Genomic DNA, 23804 nt, shown 5'->3' with positions numbered 1-23804 from the left:
ATGTGTATAATAATTCTTAGTTCCAAAGCTGTCACATTTATATATACATGTATATGTATATATATATGTGTGTGTGTGTGTGTGTGTGTGTGTGTGTGTGTACGCGTGTGTGTGTGCGCGCGCGTGTGTGTATCCTTCTGCACTTCTTTCTGTTGCCTTCTGCATATTTTTTAAATGTATCATTGACTCTTTTTTTCACTAGCTTCCCTCTAACCATAATTCTTCCCTCTCTCAAAAAATAAAAAATCTGCTTTTGTAAATAATAATAGTCATCATCATCATCATCATAGTTAAGCATATCAAATCCACACATTGGCTGTATCCAAAAATTTGCCTCATTTTGCACCTCTAGTCCATCAGCTCTCTATATCGAGGTGGGAAAGATTCTTCATCATGACTCTCCTAGAGTCATAATTGGTCATTTGTATTACACTTCCATTGTTCTTAAGCTTTTTCTGAAAACTGATCCCCATAGCCCCAGTCTGTGAGTTCCTTGAGAGCAGGGACTGTCTTTTGCTCCTTTTTGCAACCCCAGGGCTTAGCACAATGCCCACACATAGTAGCTGCTTAATAAATGTTTGTTGACTGGCAGTCAACACCTTGTGGAGTCCCTCAGAGGCTGAAGAAATTATTTCCCCTTGTACTTCCTAAGCAGGTCTCTGTCTCTTTCTCTATGTAGGCTAATGATGGTTTATGGCCATTTTTCTACTCTATCACCCATTCCCTGGAACTAGGTTTGGAGGGTACCTCCCTCTGGGACCTACTGCCACATGTAGAGATATTAATTATTCTGCCTCATGGCATGAAATCATCTTTAAAAAAAATCCCACAACACCTCAGATCTCTCTTGTAACTGAGTGCCCTGGTTGGTGAGGGTTTCCACTGATACCTGAGCATCTACCCCTCCCTTTACCTTCACTGGACCCAGGATAAAGGGAATCCAACCTCTGCCACTTTTAAAGACTTTATTCTATGGCATTCTCACTCTGGAACCTCCTGCCATATACGGAGCCCATCCTACTTCACCGAACTGCCTGGGGAAAACAATACCTCAGCCCTCCAGAAAAACAGACTCAGGGTTAGAAAAGACCTCAGAGTCCCTCTAGTTCACCCCTTACCTGCTCAAAAATCCCTTCTATGCACACTGAAATAGTCCCCTCACTTTGGGTTGCCTTCAGAGGTAACGAGCTCCTCCTCAATGAAGGTCTTTGAGTAAAGGTTGACTGACCACTATTCAGAAATGTAGCAGTGGACATTCCATTGGGTATGAGCTAGATACATGGCCAGTGAGTCCCCTCAACCTCTCAAATACTATCGTTCTTGCCTTTCTGTGCTAAAGAAGGAACCCAAGGCTTCCCAAGGCATCACATTCCACTTTTGAATTGCTCTAATCATTAGGAACTTTTTCCTTAAAACAAGCTTAATTTTGCCTCTTTGCAGCTGTCGCTCTGGGTCAACCAGAATAAATCTAATCCTTCATCTCACTTTTGCTCTCAGTGAAAGGATGGTTTTCCAGTGCACAGAGAAGCAGAGATCTTGTGTAACTTTGGGCAAGTGACTTGGACTCCCTGGGCCTTGGGAGGAAGTTTTTCTAGATGACCCCTGAGACCCCTTACAGCTCCATGATCCTGAGACAGTGATAGCTGTAACTATGATTGGAGGCTGATGAGAATTTTTAGAAACCCAATAATTTATGGTCACCAATAAGCTATTAATAAGCATTGTACAAAAGAAAGAAAAGCAGTCCCTGCCCTCAAGGAGCTTACCTTCTAACAGGGAAGAGAATATGTAAACAACTAGAAGAAATCTAGATACATACTAAATAGACAGAAAGTAATCTGAGAGAAGAAGGCATTAGCAGCTGGGTGGGAGCAGGAAATGTGGAATTTGAGCTGAATCTGGAAGTAAGTCAGGGAAGCTAAGAGGAAGGATGAGGAGAGAGAGCATTCCAGGCACAGGGGACAGCCAGTGTAAATACAGAGTCCGGATATAATGCCATATGTGAAGAACAGCAAATAGGCCAGTGTAGCTGAATGGCAGAGGACACAGAAAGGAGTAAGACTGGAAAAGAAGGAGAAAACTATTGGCAAGACTCGCATCTGATTTGTTATAACATACGAGCGAATTTAAAACTTATGGAAAGGAATGTTGAAAACTGAAAATAAATAAATATATTTTTAAATAAGACAAATAACATATAAGTAGCAGCTAGGTGGCGCCATAGTGCACAGAGTACCTGGCCTGGAAGCAGGAAGACTAATCTTCCTGGTTCATATCTAGCTTCAAACACTTCCTAGCTGGGTGACCTTGGGCAAGTCACTTTACCCTGTTTGCCTCAGTTCCACATTTGTAAAATGAGCTGGAGAAGGAAATGGCAAACCACTCCAGTAACGTTGCCAAGAAAACACCAAATGGGGTCACAAAGAATTGGACACAACTAAAAAATGACTGAACACACACGCAGACATAAGAGGGAGTGTGATATAGAGGATAGCATTCCATTCAAGAGTCAGGAACAACTGGGTTCAAATCCTGTCTCTGATACTCAGTGGCCTCTGAGATTCCCCTACTAAGACACAGTCAGATTGCTATAGGGATTTCCTACGTGGATAAAATCACCCATCATGCTAAGCCTAAGAGTGTTAATCACACAATCATTTCATAAATAAACTGAGCTGAGTCAGCTCACATGGGGTGAGTATGGCACCATTGCACCATTCAGCAACTTTCCCAAAAGGCTTGTTAAAAAGCAGGAAGTCAGAAAAGGAAACCAGGGTGACATTTGCCATGATTTTCTCTCTGACTAGAGGCCACAGAAAGAGGGAGGAAAGCCAAAATGAAGATTTTGGGGACACCTTGTGTGTGGATGTGTGTATTTGTGAGTATATATGTGTGTAGCATGCAACTTGTATGAAACAGAAGGCATGCATTGATTGAGCCAAACCTGTTATTATATCCTGGCACCAAATCCAAGGTATTTCCCTGTGTAACCCACTTTGCAACTCAAGGCCCCTGCCCACAAAACCTTCAGAACCTGAAGATGACAGAAAAAGCCAGAATATTTTGTTTATTTTTTTGTTTTCAAATGGACTGAATTTGAGTTCAGGATATGAGAAAGTGGTACCCAGAGAAGAAAAGTCTGGGAGTCTTTGCCCTCTGGCCACCTGGGTAAAGCAGAAATCTTACTCAGGACCACAGGTTGAAAGCGCAGAATGCCTTTCTCTTGCCTTTAGCCTTTATAGAGGGCTGAGGAGCAGGCCCAGAGTCATCCAAAATGAAGGCTCAGCACCTGATCCAGCCTGTCTTGTGCTCCCCTGCTGGCTTAAGCACTCACAGGAGAGAAACAGGGCACCTGAGTTTGTGACTCACCCATCGTTTATTAGATACTGACTTTCCAAGAGGTTTTCTCATCATGCCATGAATTCCTTGAGGGCAGGGAGTAGTTTTTTCATTGGTTTGTTTTTTGGGGGGGTTGTCTTTCTTTGTATCCCCACAGCTTAGTATAGTGCCTGACACATATTAGATACTTAATAAATACTTAAGGGTAGCTAAGTGGCATAGCTGATGGAGTCCTGGGTCTGGAGTCAGAAAGATTTCTCTTCCTCAGCTCAAATCTGGCCTCAGACACTCACTAGCTGTGTGACCCTGGGCAAGTCACTTCATCCTGTTTGCCTAAGTTTCCTTATCTGTCAAATGAGCTGGAGAAGGAAACGGCAAACCACCCAGTATCTTTGCCAAGAATGGAGTCATGAAGACTCAGACGTGACTGAAAGCACTGAACACAAAAAACAAACATCTGTTGACTGAACTGCCTGGGGGTGTGCAGAGACATGGAGCTGGAAGAAGATTTAAGACATCACCTAGTGCCAAGATTCAAGCCAAGTCAACAAGCATTTATTAAGTACTTACTATATGCCAAAACACTGTCCTGAACTTTTCACCATTTTTGTATTATGGACCCCTTCTTAGAATCATGCTTTTAGGTACATAAAATACATAGGATTACAAGGGAAACAAATTATATTGAAATATAGTTATCTCTCTCTCTCTCTCTCTCTCTCTCTCTCTCTCTCTCTATTCTCTCCCTCTCTCACGTCTCTGTCTTCTCTTGTTTCCTCTCTTCTCTCTGTATCTCTCTCTCTCTTTCATATCTGTCTATCTCTATTGTCTCTCCTCTCTATCCTTTCTCTCTGTCTATCTCTCTCTCGGTCCTCTCTCTCTCTCTCGTCTCTCCTCCTCTTAGTTCTCTATCTCTCTTCTCCTGTGTCTCGCTCTGTCTCTCTCTCTCTCCTTGTCTCTCTCTCTCTCTGTCTCTCTCTTGTCTCTCTCCTCGCTCGTCTCTCTCTCTCTGTCTCTCTCTGTCTCTCTCTCTCTCTGTCTCTCTCTCTCTCTGTCTCTCTCTCTCTCTCTCTCTCTGTCTCTCTCTGTCTCTCTCTCTCCCTGTGTGTGTGTGTGTGTGTGTGTGTATTTAAGTTCACAGACACCAGGTTTATAAATTCTGATCTGGTGTCTCCCACTTATAAATTAACTGAGACCAGGAGAGGTGAGGTAACTTGTCTAAGGTCACACAACTGGAAGAACGGCTGCTGAGTCCTGCCCCATCAGTTTACAGATGAGGGAACCGAGCCCCAGAGAGGGGAAAGCCCTGGACCAATAGCACACAGGTAGGACACGACAGAAGCAGGTTTTGAAATCAGGTCTTCTTGTGTCCGAATCTAGCATTCTTTCCACTGCAGCACAGTGTGCTAAGTGCTTAGGATTTTGTCTCGCCTACCAAAAGGGCATCATCATCTCCCTGGCCTGGGGATCAAAGGCTGGGGGTAGATGCCCACCCTGGGTTGTCCATTTATTTGTGTCATTCGTTTTTTAGATCATAGCTGAGGAATTGTAAACAACTCTGATTTTCTAAATGACCTTAACTGAAATGTAGCAAGGCTAAAATGAGAGTGCCAGAGTTTTTTTCCTGAGTACGTGGGGACAACGGGAACTAATAATCTGGGCCACCACCCCTGGGGACAGAGCCAAAGGAGTGAGTCTCAGCAGCTGCTATAAAGCCTGAGAGAGGCCTGAGAAGTGTGGCTCTCTCACTCATTCATTCAGCAACATCTGCAGAGGGCCTATTACACACCAAGCACCATGCTAGGTGCTAGGAGATACACAATCCTTGGCCTTAAGGAGTTTCCATGGGAGGATGGGGGGTCAGGAGAGCATGGTAAAAATATATCTAAGAATCAATTCCAAGAAAGAGATCAGAACTCTAACTGAAACTTAGCTTCCCTTTCAATTATGAATGTTGTTGTTCACTCGTGTCCGATTCTTTGTGACCTCAGGGACCACAGTGGGCCGGGCCCTTCGGTCCTCCACTATCTCTTGAAGTCTGTCCAAGTTCATGTTGGTTGTTTCCACGACACCATTTTTCTATCTCATTCTCTGCCATAACCTTTTATTTGGAGAAGTCTTTCCCAGACTGCCAAAGGCATCCATGACATACAGATAAAGAAACTGAGACCCAAAGAGACCCAGTGACTTGTACAAAGTCACACAAAGAGGGATTTGAGCCTCGACCCTCTTGACCCTGAATCCAATCCTCTAGTCTGCTCCATCCTGCTTAGGGCCGAACAATACTAGCAGTGGGGTCTTTTGGTTGGGTTTTTTCTTCATGATTCACTGCAATTAAATTGTAGAATCATAGGACAAGGAGAAGCTAAAGAGTTGTGTCATCCAACCCTCTGCTTCGGGCTAAACTTCCCTTAAGGCACGTTGGAAAAATCTGCTGTCTGCCCTTTTCCTAATCAACCAATCTGCAATCAACATTTATTAAGCCCCTACCTCGTATGGGCCAGGCACCATGCTGGGGAATGGAGATAAAAATACAAAGAGGGATAAAAATCCCTCCCAGAGGAGATTTCAAAAGCTCTCCTGGGAACTCCTCCTAGGAAGTTAAGGATGTTGGGAATAAAAGGACAGAAAAGGAAACAGTGTCCACCTTGCCCTTGAATTTTGAAGGAATGTTTTATTTGTCTTGATTTGTGCTTTTTAAACATGCTCATGATTTACACAAGGTGGGTACTAGATACATATTCATTAATTAATATTTACTTAGGTCCTTAGGTTGGGGAAGGGAAGGGAATAAGCATTCATAATATATAGCATCTTTCTAGCAGAAGATAGAAGGAAGGAAGCAATGTGTTATCACATGCCCCTCCTTGCCCCTTTCCAAATAGCAGGAAGGCAATGAAATGAGGGGGCAGCTAGGTGGCTCAGTGAATAGAGCACCACGCCTGGAGTTCAGAGGACCAGAGTTCAAATTCGGCCTCAGACACTGACGAGCTGGGTGATCCTGGGTACTTGCACTTAACCTTGTTTGCCTCAGTTTCCTCATCTGTCAAATGAGCTGGAGAAGGGAAGAGCAAATCACTCCAGTATCTCTGCCAAGAAAACTCCAGATGGGGTCGTAGAGAGTCAGACATGACTGAAATAACTGAACAACAACAAAATGCTAACATGTAATTATGGATTGAGAAGCTGTACCAGAACTCATCATCCTACTAGGCAATATAGTACAGTATAGTACTGGATTTGCAATCAGAGGACGCTAAGACCTATGTAGCCCTGGGCAAGTCACTTAACATCTCTAATAGGCCTCAGTTTCTTTATCTGTAAAAGGAGAAGGTTTAGCGAGATAGACCCTTCTAACTAAGGTCCCTTCCAGCTCTAAATCCTAGAATAAAAGCTCATTTGCAAAATATTACAAAAGGTAAATGAAGGAAGATTTTAAGTAATGTTGTCTCACAAAGCAGTGAAAAGCAGTTGCATAAAAAACGACTATAAATCCCAAATTTAAATATATATATATATATGGTTTGGATGAGATAATCTGCAAAGTCTCTCTCAACTCTAAAATTATGATCCTATAAACATCCATATTGAGAGCTAAGAGCCATTGAAATGCTGTTGTTTCTATCTTTTCTTTTCTAGGAATCCTTAAAATTTTTCTGTTACAGAAATTCACCAAGGATTCACGCACTGCAGTAATAAAGCCACATAGGAGCAAATAAAGAAAAGCTTATTTAAAAAATCAAAATCCATTCACAATGTAGGGACAAAGAGTAACAGGAAAAGGAGAGAAAGGATGTGTCCATTTTGTATTTTGAAAACAAGCCAAGTATGAAGCCACAATTTCTGTTCAGTCCCTCAGCGAGTCCGGGAACAATGGAGACGGTTTCTTACCGTTCTTCACACCACTCTTCAATGAAAGCTTTATTGTCTCCTCAGAATTCGCCTCCATCGAGTCTTGACACCACTAAAACAAAACACAAAAAAAATCAACTGACTTTTCAGCCTTCTTGGGATAAATGGGCCCCATGGAGATGGGCAGAAGCTCTGTCCTCTCCTCAAGACTCAGTGGTAGACACCTACTCCTTCCACCCAAGTCTGTTAACCTTAGTCTTACTCATGGACTCAGGCTCTGAAGGCAAAAGAGACTTGAACTTGAGATAGGGCCAAGTTGTCCTCATCTTGCTATTTCCTTCTCCAGCTTTTTTGACAGATGAGGAAACTGAGGTGAACAGGGCTAAGTGACTTACCCAGGGTCACCCAGCATGTTCCTCATGCTTGACAAATATCTTATTTGATCTTCACAACAACCCTGGGAGGTAGGTTCTTTTATTATCCTCCATTTTACAGAAGAGGAAACTGAGTCTGGGAAAGGTTAAGTGACTTGTCCAGGATCATACAGCTAGTGTCTGAGAGAGGATTTAAACTTAGACCTTCCTGAATCTGGCACCTAGTAGAGCACTCTGGCTTTCTTTTTTCTTGTTTCTGTATTCCCTGTTAGGCACATAGCAAAGTGCCTAATCAATGTTTATTGACTGACTGACTCTGGTTGTCCACCTGTCACCCTGTGACCTTGCCATGTTGTCATCCTAAGTCCCTCACCCTGATACCAATATAATAACAACAACAACGCCACCATAGGACAGCATTTCACACTCTACTCTAGAACTCATCTACGTTACTTTTATTTGTTGCAGGACCCAAGCCTAGAAACTGCACAGTTCGGACTAGATGGCCTTTGAGTTCTGATCGTGTCTCTACCATTCAGTTAATGTATGAGCTGCAGAAAGGAGAGACGAGAGAGGGAGAACCAAAGTCCCAGGTCTAGAGCTGGAAGGGACCTCAGAGGCCTTCTAGCCAAGCCCCATTCCTTTACAGATGAAGAAACTGAGGCAAAGGGAGAGGATATAACTTGGAAGATCCTAGGAGACCTCAGAGGCCTTCTAGCCAAGCCCCATTACTTTACAGATGAAGAAACTGAGGCAAAGGGAAGGGATGTGACTTGGAAGATCCTAGGGGACCTCAGAGGCCTTCTAGCCAAGCCCTGTTCCTTTACAGATGAAGAAACTGAGGCAAAGGAAGGTGAAGTATCATATCCAAAACATGACTTGGGCATTGCCTTCTATATGAAGGATTTCCTAATCCCCTCACCCCACCCCCAGTTTCAAGTGCCTCACTCTCCTTGTCTATTTTTAGATTTTGTGTGTGTGTGCACCTATATATCATATATATTGTCTCTCCTGATAAAACACAGCACCCAGCACGATGCCTGGCACATAAGACAATGAGAAAGAACTGATAATAAAAGTATGTGGAGAATGGCTTTACATATATATATATATATATATATATATACACACACACACACACACATATTTGTGCCTAATGGTAGCCATCTAGGGGTGGGCAGAGAAAAGGGAAAAAAGAAAGTTACATGATAATATTATTATATATTTAAAAGGAATAGCAAGTTTTACATGCTAGATTTGCAGTTTCATCTTTTTTCTATTCTACTATGTTATGGGAATATTTGTTTTATTTCTTAAGTTCAGAATAAAATAAAATTTACATTTAAAAAAATAAGTGTCTATAGATTGCCCCTCAAGCGCCTCAGGGGCAAAGGTTGTCACGTCATTGTATCCTCAGCATATGTTACAACGCCTTGTATGTAATAGGCACTTTAATGTTTGTCGCTGAATTGAACTAGACAGATGTTGGTGTGGGGACATAAAGGAAGAAGGTTATTGTAAATGCCAAAGTAATTGTACCCATAAAACATATGGCCCCTGGAGTCCCCAGAAGTTTCTGGAAGGGTTCCAGCACAGGTCCCACTGGGCCACATTCCATGGGGTGCAAACCACCCCCCCACCCCCACTACAAACATTAGTCACCCAAATGCTTCTTCCATGCTGTATTTGGACTCAGAAGTCCCTGGTTCAAATCCCAGCTCTCTCAGCAATGTGCCCTTATGCAAATCACAAAGAGAATTCTCAACCATTTACCTGTACTCATTACCCCTTCAATTTATAGCTCTAAGGTTGTCTGGGACACTGAGAGATTAAGTGATTTGTCCAGGTCTGCACAGTGAGAGGTAGAACTGGAACCCACATCTTCCTGACCAAGCTACCTCTCAAGTCAATTCAAATGAATCAACAAGCACTTATTCATTTAATAAATAAATGTGGATTCATTTGAATTGACTTGAATTGTATTGAAGAAGAAATATCTGGATGCAAACTCTATCTGGAGTGCTAAAGGCTATAAAAATGGTTGAATCACCAGGCCAAATGCCCTCCCAGCCAATACTATAAAAGAAGAATTGACTGGGAGGCTGACAAATTGGACAGAATGTCATCAGGAGTCAGCGTGCTAGAAGAAGCACAGGCTGGGAGCTGGGTTTGAGCTGAGATCCTGCTGTGGAAACCACTAACTCTTCATCTCTCGAATGCTTGCAGGTTTATGGAGATGTTTTCTTCCCTAAAACCCTGTGAGACACACAGTTCCTGCAGCTTTTTTCCCATCTCACAGAGGAAGAAAGTGAAGCCTGGGGAGATGCTGATTTCCTCCTGTTCACATAGCTAGTAAGTACCAGAGTTTCTTAGATTCTCTGACTCAGTTTCCTCATCTATACAATGGGGTGATTGAACTAGATGAAGCCCAAGGTTCTTTCCATGTCTACATCTTATGACTCCATGGAAAATTGTCAGGAAGACAATGAAAGGGTTTCCAAGGTCCTGATGGTCAGATTCTTGTATAAGCATAGACTTGAAGTCTGGAGCAATGAGGTCACAGGGAGAGAGGTGAGAACATGTGAAAAAATTCAATCAGCGAGGGGTTTAGTGGGGATGGGGGCAGGGAGGACACGGGAGAGTGAAGAAGAAAATCTCTTAACAGTCTTCCTTCCTTCCAAATAAAGAAATCCTAATATAATAAAATCCAGTAATGAGAGGGAGAAGAGAGTATGAGGAGGAATGGATACAGGAGGAGTGTCAGTGATATAAAGCAAAAGATAGCAATAAAAGAAGATATTTTTAAAAATCTGGTGATTTGGAGTGGGGGAATTGCTCACACTGGGGCTGGGGGGACAGGAAAGTAGAAGGTGGGACTTGAGCTGAGTTTTAGAGGAAACTAGGGACACTGGGAGGTAGAGGTAAGGACAGAGGACATTCCAGGCATGAGGGGACAGGGCAGCCAGCACAAATGGAATGACGTATGAGTGGAACAGCCAGAAAGTCCATTTGGCTGGCCCATTGAGTTCACTGAAGAAACAAATTGAGCTTATCTGTCATTGGTGGTGATAGGGATGGGGGTTTACTCGATCACCCAGCAGGCAGAGCTAGGACAAGGCATTAGTATGACAGAGATAGGGTTTGAAAATTGAGCTCTGAGCCCCAACCCCTCTTCTTGCAGTCTACGTTCTCTGTATATTACCTGTCCATGAGATAAATAACTAGGTTCAGTGGAAAATAAGATTGGAGGTCATGGAAAATATGTGCATTTATTAAAAAGTGACACTGACAAGCAAAGCCATGAGGACAGAAGACTCAAAACTTCAGGAGACCCAGTGGTAAATGGAGAAAAATATGGTGGTATAAGCGGGCTGCCACCTATAGCAAATAAAGATTTAATTATGAGCCATAAGAACAGAGGGATAGCTGGTTCAAACTCTGGCACCCACGGATGCAGATGGTGGCAGGACAGCAGATATCATGCTGTGGAGATGACCAGGATGACAATGGATGAACCACTTGCCTACTACATTTGGAAATGGTTTCACTAAGTAATAATCAAGGTCATGAAATAGCATTTCAGAGTTAAAAGGAGTAAATTAAATGGTGATTGATAATTGTTGAATTCAATTCAGTTGAGTTCAATTTGATCCATTTGCCACTAACATTTATTAAGAGCACGAAGGGAAGAGGGAGGGGGGCAGAGAATCTACAAAGCAAAATGAAAAACAGTCCTTGATCACAGGAACCTTACAAGGCCCCTGCGACATAAGTATGCAAATGTTGTCTTCCTTCACTAGGATCTAAGCTCCCTGAGGGCAGGTCATATTTCCTTTTGACCTTTGTATCCCACTGTCTGGCATGATGCCTGGCACATAGTGACTGCTTAATAAATAGCTTGGGATTCTGAAGCAATAGGCTCAAATGCTAATTCTGATACATACTAAGCTCTGTGACTTGGGCACATCATTTAATCTCCTTGAGTCTCAGTTTCCATGTCTGTAGAATGGCCGCTGAGGTCCCTTCTAGCTTTGGATCTGTGATTCTATGGGTATTGATTGTTTGCATGAGCAGTTATTAATTATGTGTAACATACTAGGTGAGGCATGGGGGATGCAAAGAAGACTACTTGGAGCTTTTTAAACACTTTGATCTGTGCCTTCCTAACTTTCCATGTTTGGGTTTTTTGGTTGTTGGTGGTTTGTTGTTGTTTCATTTGTGTGGGATCAAACTGAAATAAACCAGGGATTGTGAATGTTTGAAGAAAAGAAAAGCCTCTCAAGGCACTTAGAGTCCACTGGCTTGAGGAGGAAGATACATAATTCAGACTGTAAAATCAAAGGTAGAGAGTGATGAGGGCAAAAATGACCAGTTCTCAAAGGATATTTGAGGAGGAAAACAGCGCTCTCAGCTGGGGAGATCAGGGAAGACCTGGTGTGCTGAAGGAAGCAGCTCCTGAGCTGAGCCTTGAAGGCAGAGAAGGATTCCAAAAATCAGAGATAAGGAGGGAGGGCATACCTGGCACTAGGGAGCAGTTTAGACAAAGTCACAAAAGCCAGAGATGGCATGCCAACCTCAAGGAAATAGCCAACAAATCTGGAAAGATGGGATGGAGACAGAGTGTGAAATCTAAATGGGCATGAGTCATGGAGGGTAGGTGCCACAGAATTGCAAATGTAGCTTTGGACAGAACCTTAGAAACTCACTTTACAGAGAAGGAAACAGGGACCCATAGAGTGTAAGTGATTTACCCAAGGTCACACAGCTAGTAAGTATCAGAGGTAAGATTTGAACTCCAGCCCTAAGACTCCAAGTTTAGTGTTCTTTCCACCATGAAATGTACACCAAGATTTAAATTCTTTCTTATGTAACTCTGCATCCTTCTATACAATTTGGTGACTTAAAATCAATAGTTCTTGAAGTAAGTTTACTCAGACCTTACAAATTACTTCTTTTGGGAACCAAGATTGGAAAACTTTACCTCGAGGGAAAAATATTGGGTGGGGTTAGGGGAGAAGTGATGGTGAGGGGTTGATCTTTGACATCAGTACACCTGCCTACACCCATCCCCTACTCAAGGCCACTTTGGAATGTTACAACATGACAGGAGTAGGGTGGCATAGAATGGAAAATGAGGAAGAGGAGGGAGACTGGGAAACAGTTTCATTGAGTTGGTAGTATAAAAACTGAGGCAGAAGTCTTTTGGTCTCTTCCTTGTTTGATGGCCAAACTGATGTCTGCCACTGACTGAAAGCCAAGTTAGATACATGGAGTTTTGATTACCAGATCTGGTAGGTATCACAAGAAAACAGAGCTCTAATTGGGAGGTGAGAGATTAGGCAATCAGAAGAGATTTAAAGAAGCAATGTGGACCTAAACATTTTCATGGAGTCTACAGGAAATCATCTTGGTTCAGTTTTTGTTAGATGGCCACTGGCCAGAAGCTCGGGGTGATACCTGCCTGCCCACTGCCCACAGAGTTTGGCAAATATTTGGGAAAGGTCAGGAAACAAATTCTGGCAGGATTGCTTGTCTGCAGAAGGCACATGAGAACTGAGTAGAGAAAGAGAACACCAAATGGCCAGTGGAAGCAGAGACAGAGAAAGGCCTGAAACATTGATGAGTTGCTCCTATTACTCACTGGGAGAGACCATGAAAACTCTATCCATTTCACCCCAATCTCTCAATACAAGTATTTTTTGAGAATTTACCATGCTCTGGCAATGCTCTAGAGATACAAAGAGAAAACCAAGACAGTCCATAGCTTATCATCTACACACACACACACACACACACACACGCACACACAGAATACAAACTAATTTCCATGGACAGAGAGCACTAACAACAAGGAGGCATCAGGATAAGCTTGCTAGGAGGTGGCTTCTGAATTGTACTTTGAAGGAAGCTAGGGATGATGCCAGGTGGAGATGAGGAAGAAGAGCATTCCAGACATGGTGGGCAGCCTGAGAAAATGCCTAGAGGTAGAAGGAAGGAAGGAAAGAAGGAAGGAAGGAAGGAAGGAAGGAAGGAAGGAAGGAAGGAAGGAAGGAAGGAAGGAAGGAAGGAAGGAAGGAAGGAGGGAAGGAAGGAAGGAAGGGACAAAGGGAGGAAGGGTGGAAGGGAGGGAAGGAGGGAGGAAATATGCATTCACTAAATGTGCCAGGCGCTTTGCTAAGTACTTTACAAACCTGATCTCATTTGATCCTCCAAACAACTCTAGGAGGTTTCTCCCCCTCCCCCCCCCCCCATTTTACATTTGAGAAAACCAAAGCAGACAGAAGTTAAGTGACTTGCCCAGGGTTGCACAGCCAGTGTCTGAGGCCAGATCTGAACTCAGGTCTCCCTGACTCTAGGCCCAGGGCTCTACCCACTGAGTCACTCTGGGAAAGAGAATGCTCTGTATGTGAAACAGAAGCAGAATCATCTGGCTGAAAGGTTGAACACTTGAGGGCAAGTTAGGTAGCACTACTGGAAGGGTCGGTAGAGAGCTCCAAAGTCTAGCAGAAAGAGTTGAATTTCCTTCACCTGGGTAGCCAGGTGACACAGTGGATAGAGGGTCGGATTCAGTCAGAAGTTCCAAGTTTGAAATCTGCCCTGGACATTTGCTAGTTGTGTGACCCTGTGCAAGTCATTTACCATTTCCTCATCTATAAAATGGGGAGAGTGATAGAATCCCCACACAGGGTTGTTGTGGGGATCAGATCAGACACAAATGAGCACAGCACTTTGCAAATCTTAATGTCCTCTATAAATGCTACTCATCACCATTATTATTGTTATTACTGTTGTCATTCTATCTAATAAACTCAGACTTTGGAAGTTAGGAATGATGGGGCAGGTCACTGTCCGAGTCTCTTGCCAACCCTATGAGGGCTGAGCTGAAGACTAAGCCTTTCCCATGCTCTGAATAGTCCCAGCCTAGAAGATGCCCCCTCTGTTGTGGCTTCTCCAGGGGTTCCAAGTGACTGGCCTGCTGCTGACGCAGGACTCTCTGAACCTCTCTTCGTGAAGTGCAAACAAAGGCCAGCCTTAACTCCCATTAAGAGTCTCGAGGGGCTTGTAATAAACTGGATAAGATCACAAACCTCTTGTTCCTGGGCTATTTTCCTCCACTTCTGTCCCCATTCATAGTTGTGGCCAGCTCTGGAGGGAACAGCATCCTCTGTTCCACCCACGGACGCCTGGGATCCTTCCTGACCCATCTCAGATAACTAAGGAGAGTCATAGTTTGGGTCAATGGGCTAAAAGTTGGTAACTCTGAGAAGTTCCTGCCCCTATTTCCCTATTGTTTGGAAAATGGTTTCCCAGGTCCCATGAAAGTCACAGAACCAAACCATGATGGAGAACAGAGGGACCCTGGAAGTCATCGGCTCCAACTGAACTCCATGGGATACAAGCACTCTCTCAAATAGTCTGTTGCCATTGGTGGTAGACACACCTCCTCTGGGACATCGGGGGAGGTTTCCTAGGGGCGCTGGCTTCTGCAATAAGAAAATTCAATTGATGCAAGGAAGGAGCAATGATCCAGAAGACCTAGAATGGAATCCTGGCTCTTCTTCTTACTACCTGCATAATCTAGTACAAGTCACTTGACTTTCATATGCCTCAGTTTCCTCATTTGTAAAATAAGAGCCTTGGACCCAATGACTTTTCAGGCAGGCTCCCCGCTCTAGAGCAACAATCCTATGGATTCAAGTTGATTCAATAAGCATTTATTAACTGCTTACTATGTACCAGGTGCCATAGAGGTACCTGAAGCGGCTGGGTGGTATAGTGGATAAAGCACTAAGCCTGGAGTCATAAAGACCAGAATTCAAATCCAACCTCAGAAATATGCTAGTTGTGTGACCCTGGGCAAGTTACTTAACCTCTATCTACCTCAGGTTTCTCATCTGTAAAACGGGGATTAAAAATAGCACTTACCTCCCAGGGTTGTTGGGAGGAACAAATGAAATATTTGTACAGCACTCAGCACAGTGTCAGGCATACGGTAGGTGCTTAATAAATGCTTGTTCCCTCCCTTCTTACCTTAGAGAATAATTTCAATAGACAGAGATGGGTGGCCAGAATATAGAAACCCTTCTGTCCTCTGCGCTGGTCTGACCACATCTGGAATGTTACCCTCAGACCTAGGTATAAGACATTGCCAAAATGGCCTGCATCCAAAGGAGGGAAGCCAAGATGGTGAAATGATGAAAGACGAGGCCATACAAGGATCTGGTGAGGCAGCTGGGAATGTTGAACCCTGAGAAGAGAAGACTTCTGTGGGGACAGGATGGCTGTGTTCACATACTGGAGGGACAGTCATGTGGAGGAAGTATCAGACGTATTCAGGTTTGTCCAGAAGGCAGAACCGGGAACCATAAGGGGAAGTTTCTGAGGAGCAGATTTCAGCTGGAAATAGTATGATAACTAATCCAATCTAATATGACAATCCAATAATCCAATGTAACAATCCTGCAGGATGTGGTACAGATCTCCTCCTCTCCGGACATCTTCAGGCAGAGGCAAAATGACCACTTTTCGGTGCAGGCAGGGGGCAGGGAGAGAGTTGAATAGATTCATAGTTAGATCCAGGCTGGACAAGAGGGGATCATTGAGGACGCTTCCAACCTTAAGGCTCTGTGATTCTGGAATCATGGTTTTCTTTGGTTTCAATATAGGGACATCAAGAGGAAGATCCTTGCAGCTGCCAACCATCATCAGAGCCCTTTCCCACTCACCCCGCTTATTCCACGAATGGTCATGAAAAGAGGAAATACAGCCGTTGTCCCCTTGAGGCTCTCCACCAACCTGTCCTGCAGTGGAACCACTCCCAAGCCTCTACTCCTCAGAATTCTAAACTGGATGGTGTCAGGCACCACGCTAAGCACTGAGGGTACAAAGAAAGACAAAAATAGTCTTTGCTTTCAAGGAGCTAATATTCTCATGTGGGAAACAACATATAACTGAGTATATGTAAGATATATACAGAGTATGTGGAAGATAATCTGAGGGGGGCAGGGAGAGGGCATAAATATTTAGAATAGCACCTACTGTGTACCAAACACGGTGCTAAGGTTTTTACAAACATTTCATTTGATCTTCACAACAACCTTGTGAGTACTATTATTATCCCCATTTGACAGTCGAAGAAACTGAAGCAGACAGCAGTTCAATGACTTACTATAGATCACACAACCCATAAGTGCCTGAAACGGGATTAGAATGAAGGTTTTTCTGACTCCAGGCCCCACGCTCTATCCATTGCACCAGCAGCTGCCTCTAAGGAGAAGGCAGCAACAGCTGCTGCAGGGAGCGGGGTGGAAGAATGGGGAAGGTTTCCTACTGAAGGTGGGATCTGAGCCAAGTCTTGAAGGAAGCCAGGAAAGCCAGGAGGCAAAGGTGAGGAGGACTCAGAGCATTTCAAGCATGGGGACAGGCAAAGCAACATTCCAGAGACAGAATGTCACATTCAAGGAACCACAAAAGAGTCAGGGTAGCTAGATGATTGACGATATGTAGGAGAGTAGAGTATAAGAAGATGAAATAGGTAAGAAGAGACCAGGTTGGGAAGAGTAGTCAGCACCAAAAGAGTGTTTTACATTTCATTGTGGAGGCATTAGGGAGCCCCTGGAGGTTATAGGAGGCCACTGGAGCTCTTTGGGGGAGAGGATAGTGATGTAATCTGATCTATGCTTCAGATAAATCACCTTGGGCAATTGAACAAGGGAAGAATGGAACAGGGAGAAATTTATTAGCCATGTCCCCTGCTCTCCCACAACCTTTGTCCCCAACCTCCATTAAGGATTGGTCTAGGGCACCTCATCTCTCAGTGGCACCTCATCCAGGGCTAAACTGTCTTCTGTGACATGGTACCTGTTTCCCTCACCCCACCTGGATGACTGGCCACAGGTGCAACAGCTCCTTCTTACAGCTCTGCAGAAAGCAGTCCCCAAGAGAAGGGGAGCCCACTGGATTATAAGGGAATAAACACAAGATTTGGAGTCAGAGAATCCAATTTCAAATCCTGGCTCTACAACTCCCTGTTTAGCCTTGAATAAGTTATTTCCCCCTCTGACCCTCAGTTTCCTCATCTGTAAAATAAAGTTAGACTCAATGATACCTAAGACTCCTCCCAGTTCTGAATCCTATTTTGTAGCATCTAAAAGGTGATGCTTGAGATGGCCCCTTTAGGGGGGAGTAGGCCCTTGGTAGGTAGAGAAGAGGCTGGAAGAATTGTGATAAAGATTATTTAGGATAAAATTAACATGTGAGTGGTTAAAAAGGGGGACATTTTCTTCTTCTTACTCTCTCTGCCAGAGATAAAAGGAAGTGGAGAGAAGAAATATCCACTGATTCATAGAATTTCAGAGGTAGAAGGAACCTTACAGATCATCTAGTTCAATCTCTTCCTTTGACCAGTGAGGAAACTGAGGCCCGGAAAGGTAAAGTAATTTCTCTAGGGCCATGTACTTATTTGAGGGAGAACCAGAAATAAAATCTGGGTTCCCAATGCTCAGTCTCTCTCCTTTATATAATCCTCTCCAATTCCCTCTCCTCTATATAATGATAGTAAGTGCTTGGTTCTGGCCACAAGGTGGCATCATTGGCCTAGGACAGCTTGGCTGCTGTCCAGGGAGATTAGGAGAAGAGATAAGGGCAGGAGGAGGAAAGAGGCAGTGTAAAACAGGACATTCATGAACACAGGTTATTGGGAATTCATAATTTGTAGGTTGTCTTTCTGTGCTAGGGTGTTACTGTAGGCATATATCAGTGTGACAGTGTGGCCCTTTGCTTGTGGTGGTAAGAACTTACTGACCACAAAGGAAGGAAATGCGGAAATGCTGAAATGCCTCTTTTGCTATCTAAGTACAATAAGTCTTCATTCTTCCCTTTTTTAGGGTGGGTCTGATATTCCTTGGAGTCATGATAAATACTGCAACAGAAAGAATCTTTCTCCAAGGCCAAATGGAAGGATCCCTCCAGGGAAGAACAGATAGATTGCCCAGGCAATGAGCACTAAAGAAAGTTCTAGGTCTAGGCCTGAGTTTGGCTGCAAAAAATGAATCTCCCTCCCCTGAGAATTAATAGATGTGGAACAGTGGGAGAGGAAACAGGATTTTACACAGAGAAAGGTACCCAAATGGCTTTGGTTGTCAAAATGGTATCTTTTAAATAGAGACAGGACCTAGATCTCCAAGTTTGTTGATATGGGAACTTCTAGATAAAGAACCACTCTCCACCAGTGAAGATCAGAACCTTCTCTCTAGCTACTTGTCTTAGAGAATTTCCTGAAGCACAGAGAGGGAAGTGATTTGTCCAGTCACACAGCCAGAATGTCTCAGAGGCTAGACTTGAACCCAGGCCTTCTAAGATCTGAGAGAGCCTCTCCATCCACCCCTACAAGGATTGCAACATGCAAGTTGCTTCTAGTCAAAAAGTCTCATCATGAGAAGCTTCTGAACAGCTCAGATAATTCATCAGGATGGACTTTCATCAGTTCAGATTCAACACATCCCAAACTGACTCCATCATGGCATCATAGATTTTGAGCTAAAAGAGATCTTAGAGGCCATACAGGTGTTCCTAAAGTCTGGGCACATGGGCAAAAACGTATATTTTCAAGAAATGAAATGAATGAAATTTTCAGCAACATTTTATATAATTTAAATATTAACAAATGACATCTTCAATATGATTTCCATCATTTGTGATGCAAAGGCTGATGCACTTTGCAAGATTCATGTGACCTCGATATCATAACTCCACATTGCTGTCAATTTTAGCACATTCACTCTTTATGCGTTCAATCAAGGGTGTTGCATCTATGATTTTCATTGAGTACGCCTTCTCCTTTAGTGTACCCCAGCAAAAGAAGTCACTGAACAACACAGAGTCTTGGGTGAAACCGTTAATGAGATGTTAATGAGAGTTCCTATGTGTCCAGACTTTAGGGACACCCTGAAGATCAATCCTATTACTTTACATTTTGAGGAAACTGATATACAGATGTCTTGCCTAGGTCATACTGTATACCAAGCCTCCCTCCTCACCCCCTTTTATATCCTCTGAGTTGAGATTCAGCTCCCTCAAGGTTCATTTCAAGTGCCATGAAGTCTTCCTTGGTCCCACAGCTGTGATACCATCATATAGGGAAGCAGTGAGAAACAAGGGAGTATATGCTAGATTTGGAGTCAAAGGACCTGAGTTCAAATTCTGCCACTTACTGTGTCATTTAATGAACAGGACATCACTTAATCTCACTTTCCTTAACTTCTAATATTCCTTTCAATGTATGGTTCTGTACTCTCCCTCACATCACTATTTAGTTTATCTCAGTGCCTGGCACATAGTAGGAGCTTAATAAATGTTCACTAACTGACTGACTGATTAACCACCATTTGGACCTTTCCTATATTATAACCTGGATATATTTGTCTGATGCCTACTACTGGACTATAAGCTTTCTGAGGACAAGATGATGTCATAGAATCATAGAATCTTAGATTTTCAAGGGATCTCAAAGGCTCTCTAATCCATCCCATACCCAAACCCTCTCTCCTGATTCCCTGACAAGCAGTCATCCAAACATCACCTGCAGACCTCCACTGAGGGAACTCACTATGTCCTGATGCTGCCCAGTCCACTTAGGGATAGTTTCAGTGTTAGGAGTTTTTCCTTACATTGAGCTAAGGTCACCTCTCTGCTCTTTAGGATCATAGAGTCATAGATGTAGAGCTGGGAAGGATATCAGAGGCCACCTAGTCCAATGCTCTCATTTTACAGAGGGCTAGGAAGGTGCCATGCCTAGCCTAAAAAAAACTCATGTAGTAAGTGTATGAAGTGGCATTTGAACCCAGGTCCTCCTGTACCACATTGGAATATTTCACGAAGACGACATTGAAGGTTGACTTTGAAGGATGTGTTAGAGGAGGATTCAGGCAGAGGGATGAGGGGCAAAGCCCAGGAATAAGGTCTGCCTAGACTTAGCTAAGAGACCCTAGACAAGTCACTTCCTCCCTAGGCCTATCCCTCCTGCCTAGCATGGTGATTTGTATAGAGGAAGTGCTTACAAAACAGTCCCCTACCCTGCCTTCTGCTATGACACCCCAGAAGTCTGTCCACTCAGCTGGTCCTTGGGCAGAGCAGCTGGCTGTTGATTGGAGAGTGAGCAAATCAGCCATAGCCACATAGAGGCAGCTAGTGTGCTGGTCCTGGAGTCAGGAAGACCTGAGTTCAAATGCTACCTCAGACACAAGCGATGTGATTCTAGACAAGTTATTAACCTCTCTCTGCATCTATTTCACAGGATTGTTGTGAGAATGAAATAAGATATTTGTGAAGTGCTTGAAGTGCTCTAGAAATGTTGGCCATTATTGTGGTGGTTTTACTCCCTTTGAGACATAGGCTACCTTCCCTGGACCACCAATCCCCTCATCTCAATCTGTGTACTGATTCTTGTTATTGTTCAGTCATTTTCAGTCACATCCAACCCCATTTAGGGTTTTCTTGGCACAGATACTGATGAAGCTTGCCATTTCCTTCCCCAGCTCATTTTACAGATGAGGAAACTGAGGCAAACAGGGTTAAGTGACTTGCCCAGGGTCACACAGCTAGGAAGTGTCCGAGGCCAGATTTGAACTCAGGAATGAGTCTTCCTGACTTCCCAGCACTCTATCCACTGTGCCACCTAGCTGGCCAGGCTGTTCTTACTGTATTCTAGCTTTCTTTTATGCTTTCTGGAACCTCATTCTGTTATTAACAAACTGCCCTTCATACTTCAAATTGCTCTTCCTTTCATATTCCTCACATCATGCAAACCCAGCTCTCCCCAGGAGACACTGCATCCCTGGCCATGCTCTCTAATACTGAACATACCTTCTCCTATGTGTCCTCCTACCTACCCGCCCCTCCACCCATGCCCAAAAAAAAAACAAACAAAGGGGACAAAGGGGAAGCATTTGCATGCTCCCTGAGGCACTCAGCCACCTCTCCCTCTGCCCCTGGCACTCAGCCACCTCCTCTCTGATGTTTACTCTATCCAGAAATATCCCCCCTAGCCAGATCCTGGAGGCTGCCCTCTGTTGGTCCCCAGGTCACTGTGTTGGCAACCAAAAATGGGCTCCTTAGCACTTAGTCAACAAGTGCCCTTGACTAGTTTGGCTTTCTCCCCTGAACTGAATACTGTTTGTATGTTGGACTGGAGTAAGCTTGTCGGCCCCTTCACCTTGCTTCCCTTGCTTAAGCTGATGGAAAGAACCTGTGCTTTCCCGGTCAACCCCTTCACCTTGCTTAAACAGATTGAAAGAACCTGTGCTTTCCCCGGCGTACCTTCCACCCCCGCAGAAGCCGGATGGTTAAAAGCAGCTCCCGTTGGAGCCAGAGGCTGCTATAGCCACAGCCACAGCCACAGCCACAGCCACAGCCACAGCCACAGCCACAGCCACAGCCACAGCCACAGCCGAAGCAGGAGCTGCCAGTGGCAGAGCTGACCTACAGGAGGAAGCTGAACAAGGACTTCAGGCCAGGGGGTAATCTTTTTACCATAGAGGGGGAAGCATGATTTTGCTTTATGCAATCATGCTTCTCTGTAGCCTCCTGGTTACTCTTTCAAGGCGTACTTATTGGGCCTGGAAGCTTTTGATCAATATATCAAAATGGGGTTGCTGGTTCATGGGTTGGTTACTGTGGAGCCTAAATATATGTTTTGATTCTTCTGCCTTCTACTTTGAGAGTTTCTTATATCCGGCAGTTCCGAACCTTTCAGACATGTATATGATCCTCTTTGAGATTATAAACTCTGCCCTCCTAATACAGTCATTCCCTCTCCTTCTTCAGGGAGTTCATTCCCTAGTTCACATTCACCCTTCTACCCCTTGGACTTGGGAATTTCAATTTCAATTTACACAAATTTAGTTGGTGGATGTTCCTTCAGACAATTTGGCTTCCCAGCTCACACATCTACTCAACTATAACGGCCTGGACTTTCAATCAATTAACAAATGAAAAAGAATTTAAGTCATTACTGTGTACAAGGCACTGTGCTAAATGTCTGAGATTCAAAGACAAAAGCAAAACCAGTACCCTGCCTCAAAGAGCTTAAATTCAAATGAGAAAGACAACATTTACATAAATATGCATCTAGACTATGTGCAGTATAGAAAGAAGGTAACCTCAGAGGGTATGATCCTAGCAGACAGGGCAATGCAGAAGGCTCCCTGTGGGATTCCCGATGAGTCTTGAAGGAAGCCAGGGATTTGAAGTGTGTGTGCGATGTTCAAGGTGTAGCGATCAGGACAATATGGCTGGATCCAGCCACACTCCAACACCTTACCCTTGATCTCAGGAAGTAACAATCAAAGCAGCATTGCCACATTACTTCCTCCCATAGTTATACAGTTAAGGGTATGACAGTCTCTTGTCCATGACCCATCCTGCCACAGGTATTCTACCTCCTCAGCTGATAACTCAGAAATTCTTCAATCTGACCACTATCTCCTATCCCAGCCAGCTCCCTCTGGGCCTCAGCCCTCCTGACCCTATTCTCTGACCCCTATTCTCTGACTTCTAGTCACTCCTCTCCCTTCTGCATTCCCGGATAGGATCAGATAATCTTAGGGTCACAGATTTAGAGCTGTAAGGAACCTTAGAGGTCATTGAGCCCAACCCCCACATTTGCCAGATGAGGAAACTGAAGCCCAGAGAAATTCAATGCCTTGTCCAGTTCTAACATACTGTGAGTCTTACATAATCTTTAAGGTCTCTTGCAATTATAACATTCTATGATCTCATTTTCCTTCCAGTTTTAATGTTCTGTGTTCTAAGGTTTCTTCTAGCCACCACCTTCTATGTTCCATGATCTTAGGTTCTTCCCAGCTGGACAGTCTATGGAATCTAGGTAGTGTTATGGACTGTGCTTGGATACAGAAAGACCTGAGTTTGAATCCTACTTCACACACGTATTAATTGTGTAGCCCTGGACAGGTCATTTAACCCTCTCTGCCTCTGTCTCCTCACTTGTAACATGGAGATAATAATAGCCCCTACTTCCCAGGGTTGTTGTGACAATCAAATGAGCTAATAAATACTTTAGAAAGCATTATAGACATGTCAGCTATTATACATGCTAAGATTCTGGGCCCTCAGGACCTTTTCACTTCAAACATTTTATTTGCAAACATTGTTTTGCTCTAAGATTCCTTTCATTTGAAACATTCCTTATTCTGTGATCTAAGGTTACATATTCTATTTTCT

At 43.8% G+C, this 23804-nt stretch overlaps 1 protein-coding gene across 5 annotated transcripts in view; it reads right to left on the bottom strand.

Moving 5' to 3' along the window:
- C5H12orf75 (chromosome 5 C12orf75 homolog) overlaps positions 1–23804 on the bottom strand; it is a 92174-nt gene that overhangs the window by 67970 nt on the left and 400 nt on the right. For all 5 annotated transcript variants that reach the window (XM_036759997.1, XM_036759993.1, XM_036759995.1 and 2 more), the window contains exon 2: positions 7231–7303. In XM_036759997.1, coding sequence (XP_036615892.1) covers positions 7231–7288 — 58 coding nt within the window. In that variant the 5' untranslated portion in view covers positions 7289–7303. The remainder of the gene's footprint in view (positions 1–7230; positions 7304–23804) is intronic.

Source organism: Trichosurus vulpecula, chromosome 5 (genome assembly GCF_011100635.1).
Source record: "Trichosurus vulpecula isolate mTriVul1 chromosome 5, mTriVul1.pri, whole genome shotgun sequence".
NCBI lineage: Eukaryota > Metazoa > Chordata > Mammalia > Diprotodontia > Phalangeridae > Trichosurus > Trichosurus vulpecula.
The sequence above is the reverse complement of the archived record's forward strand: the minus strand, read 5'-3'. Positions and strand labels throughout refer to the sequence as shown.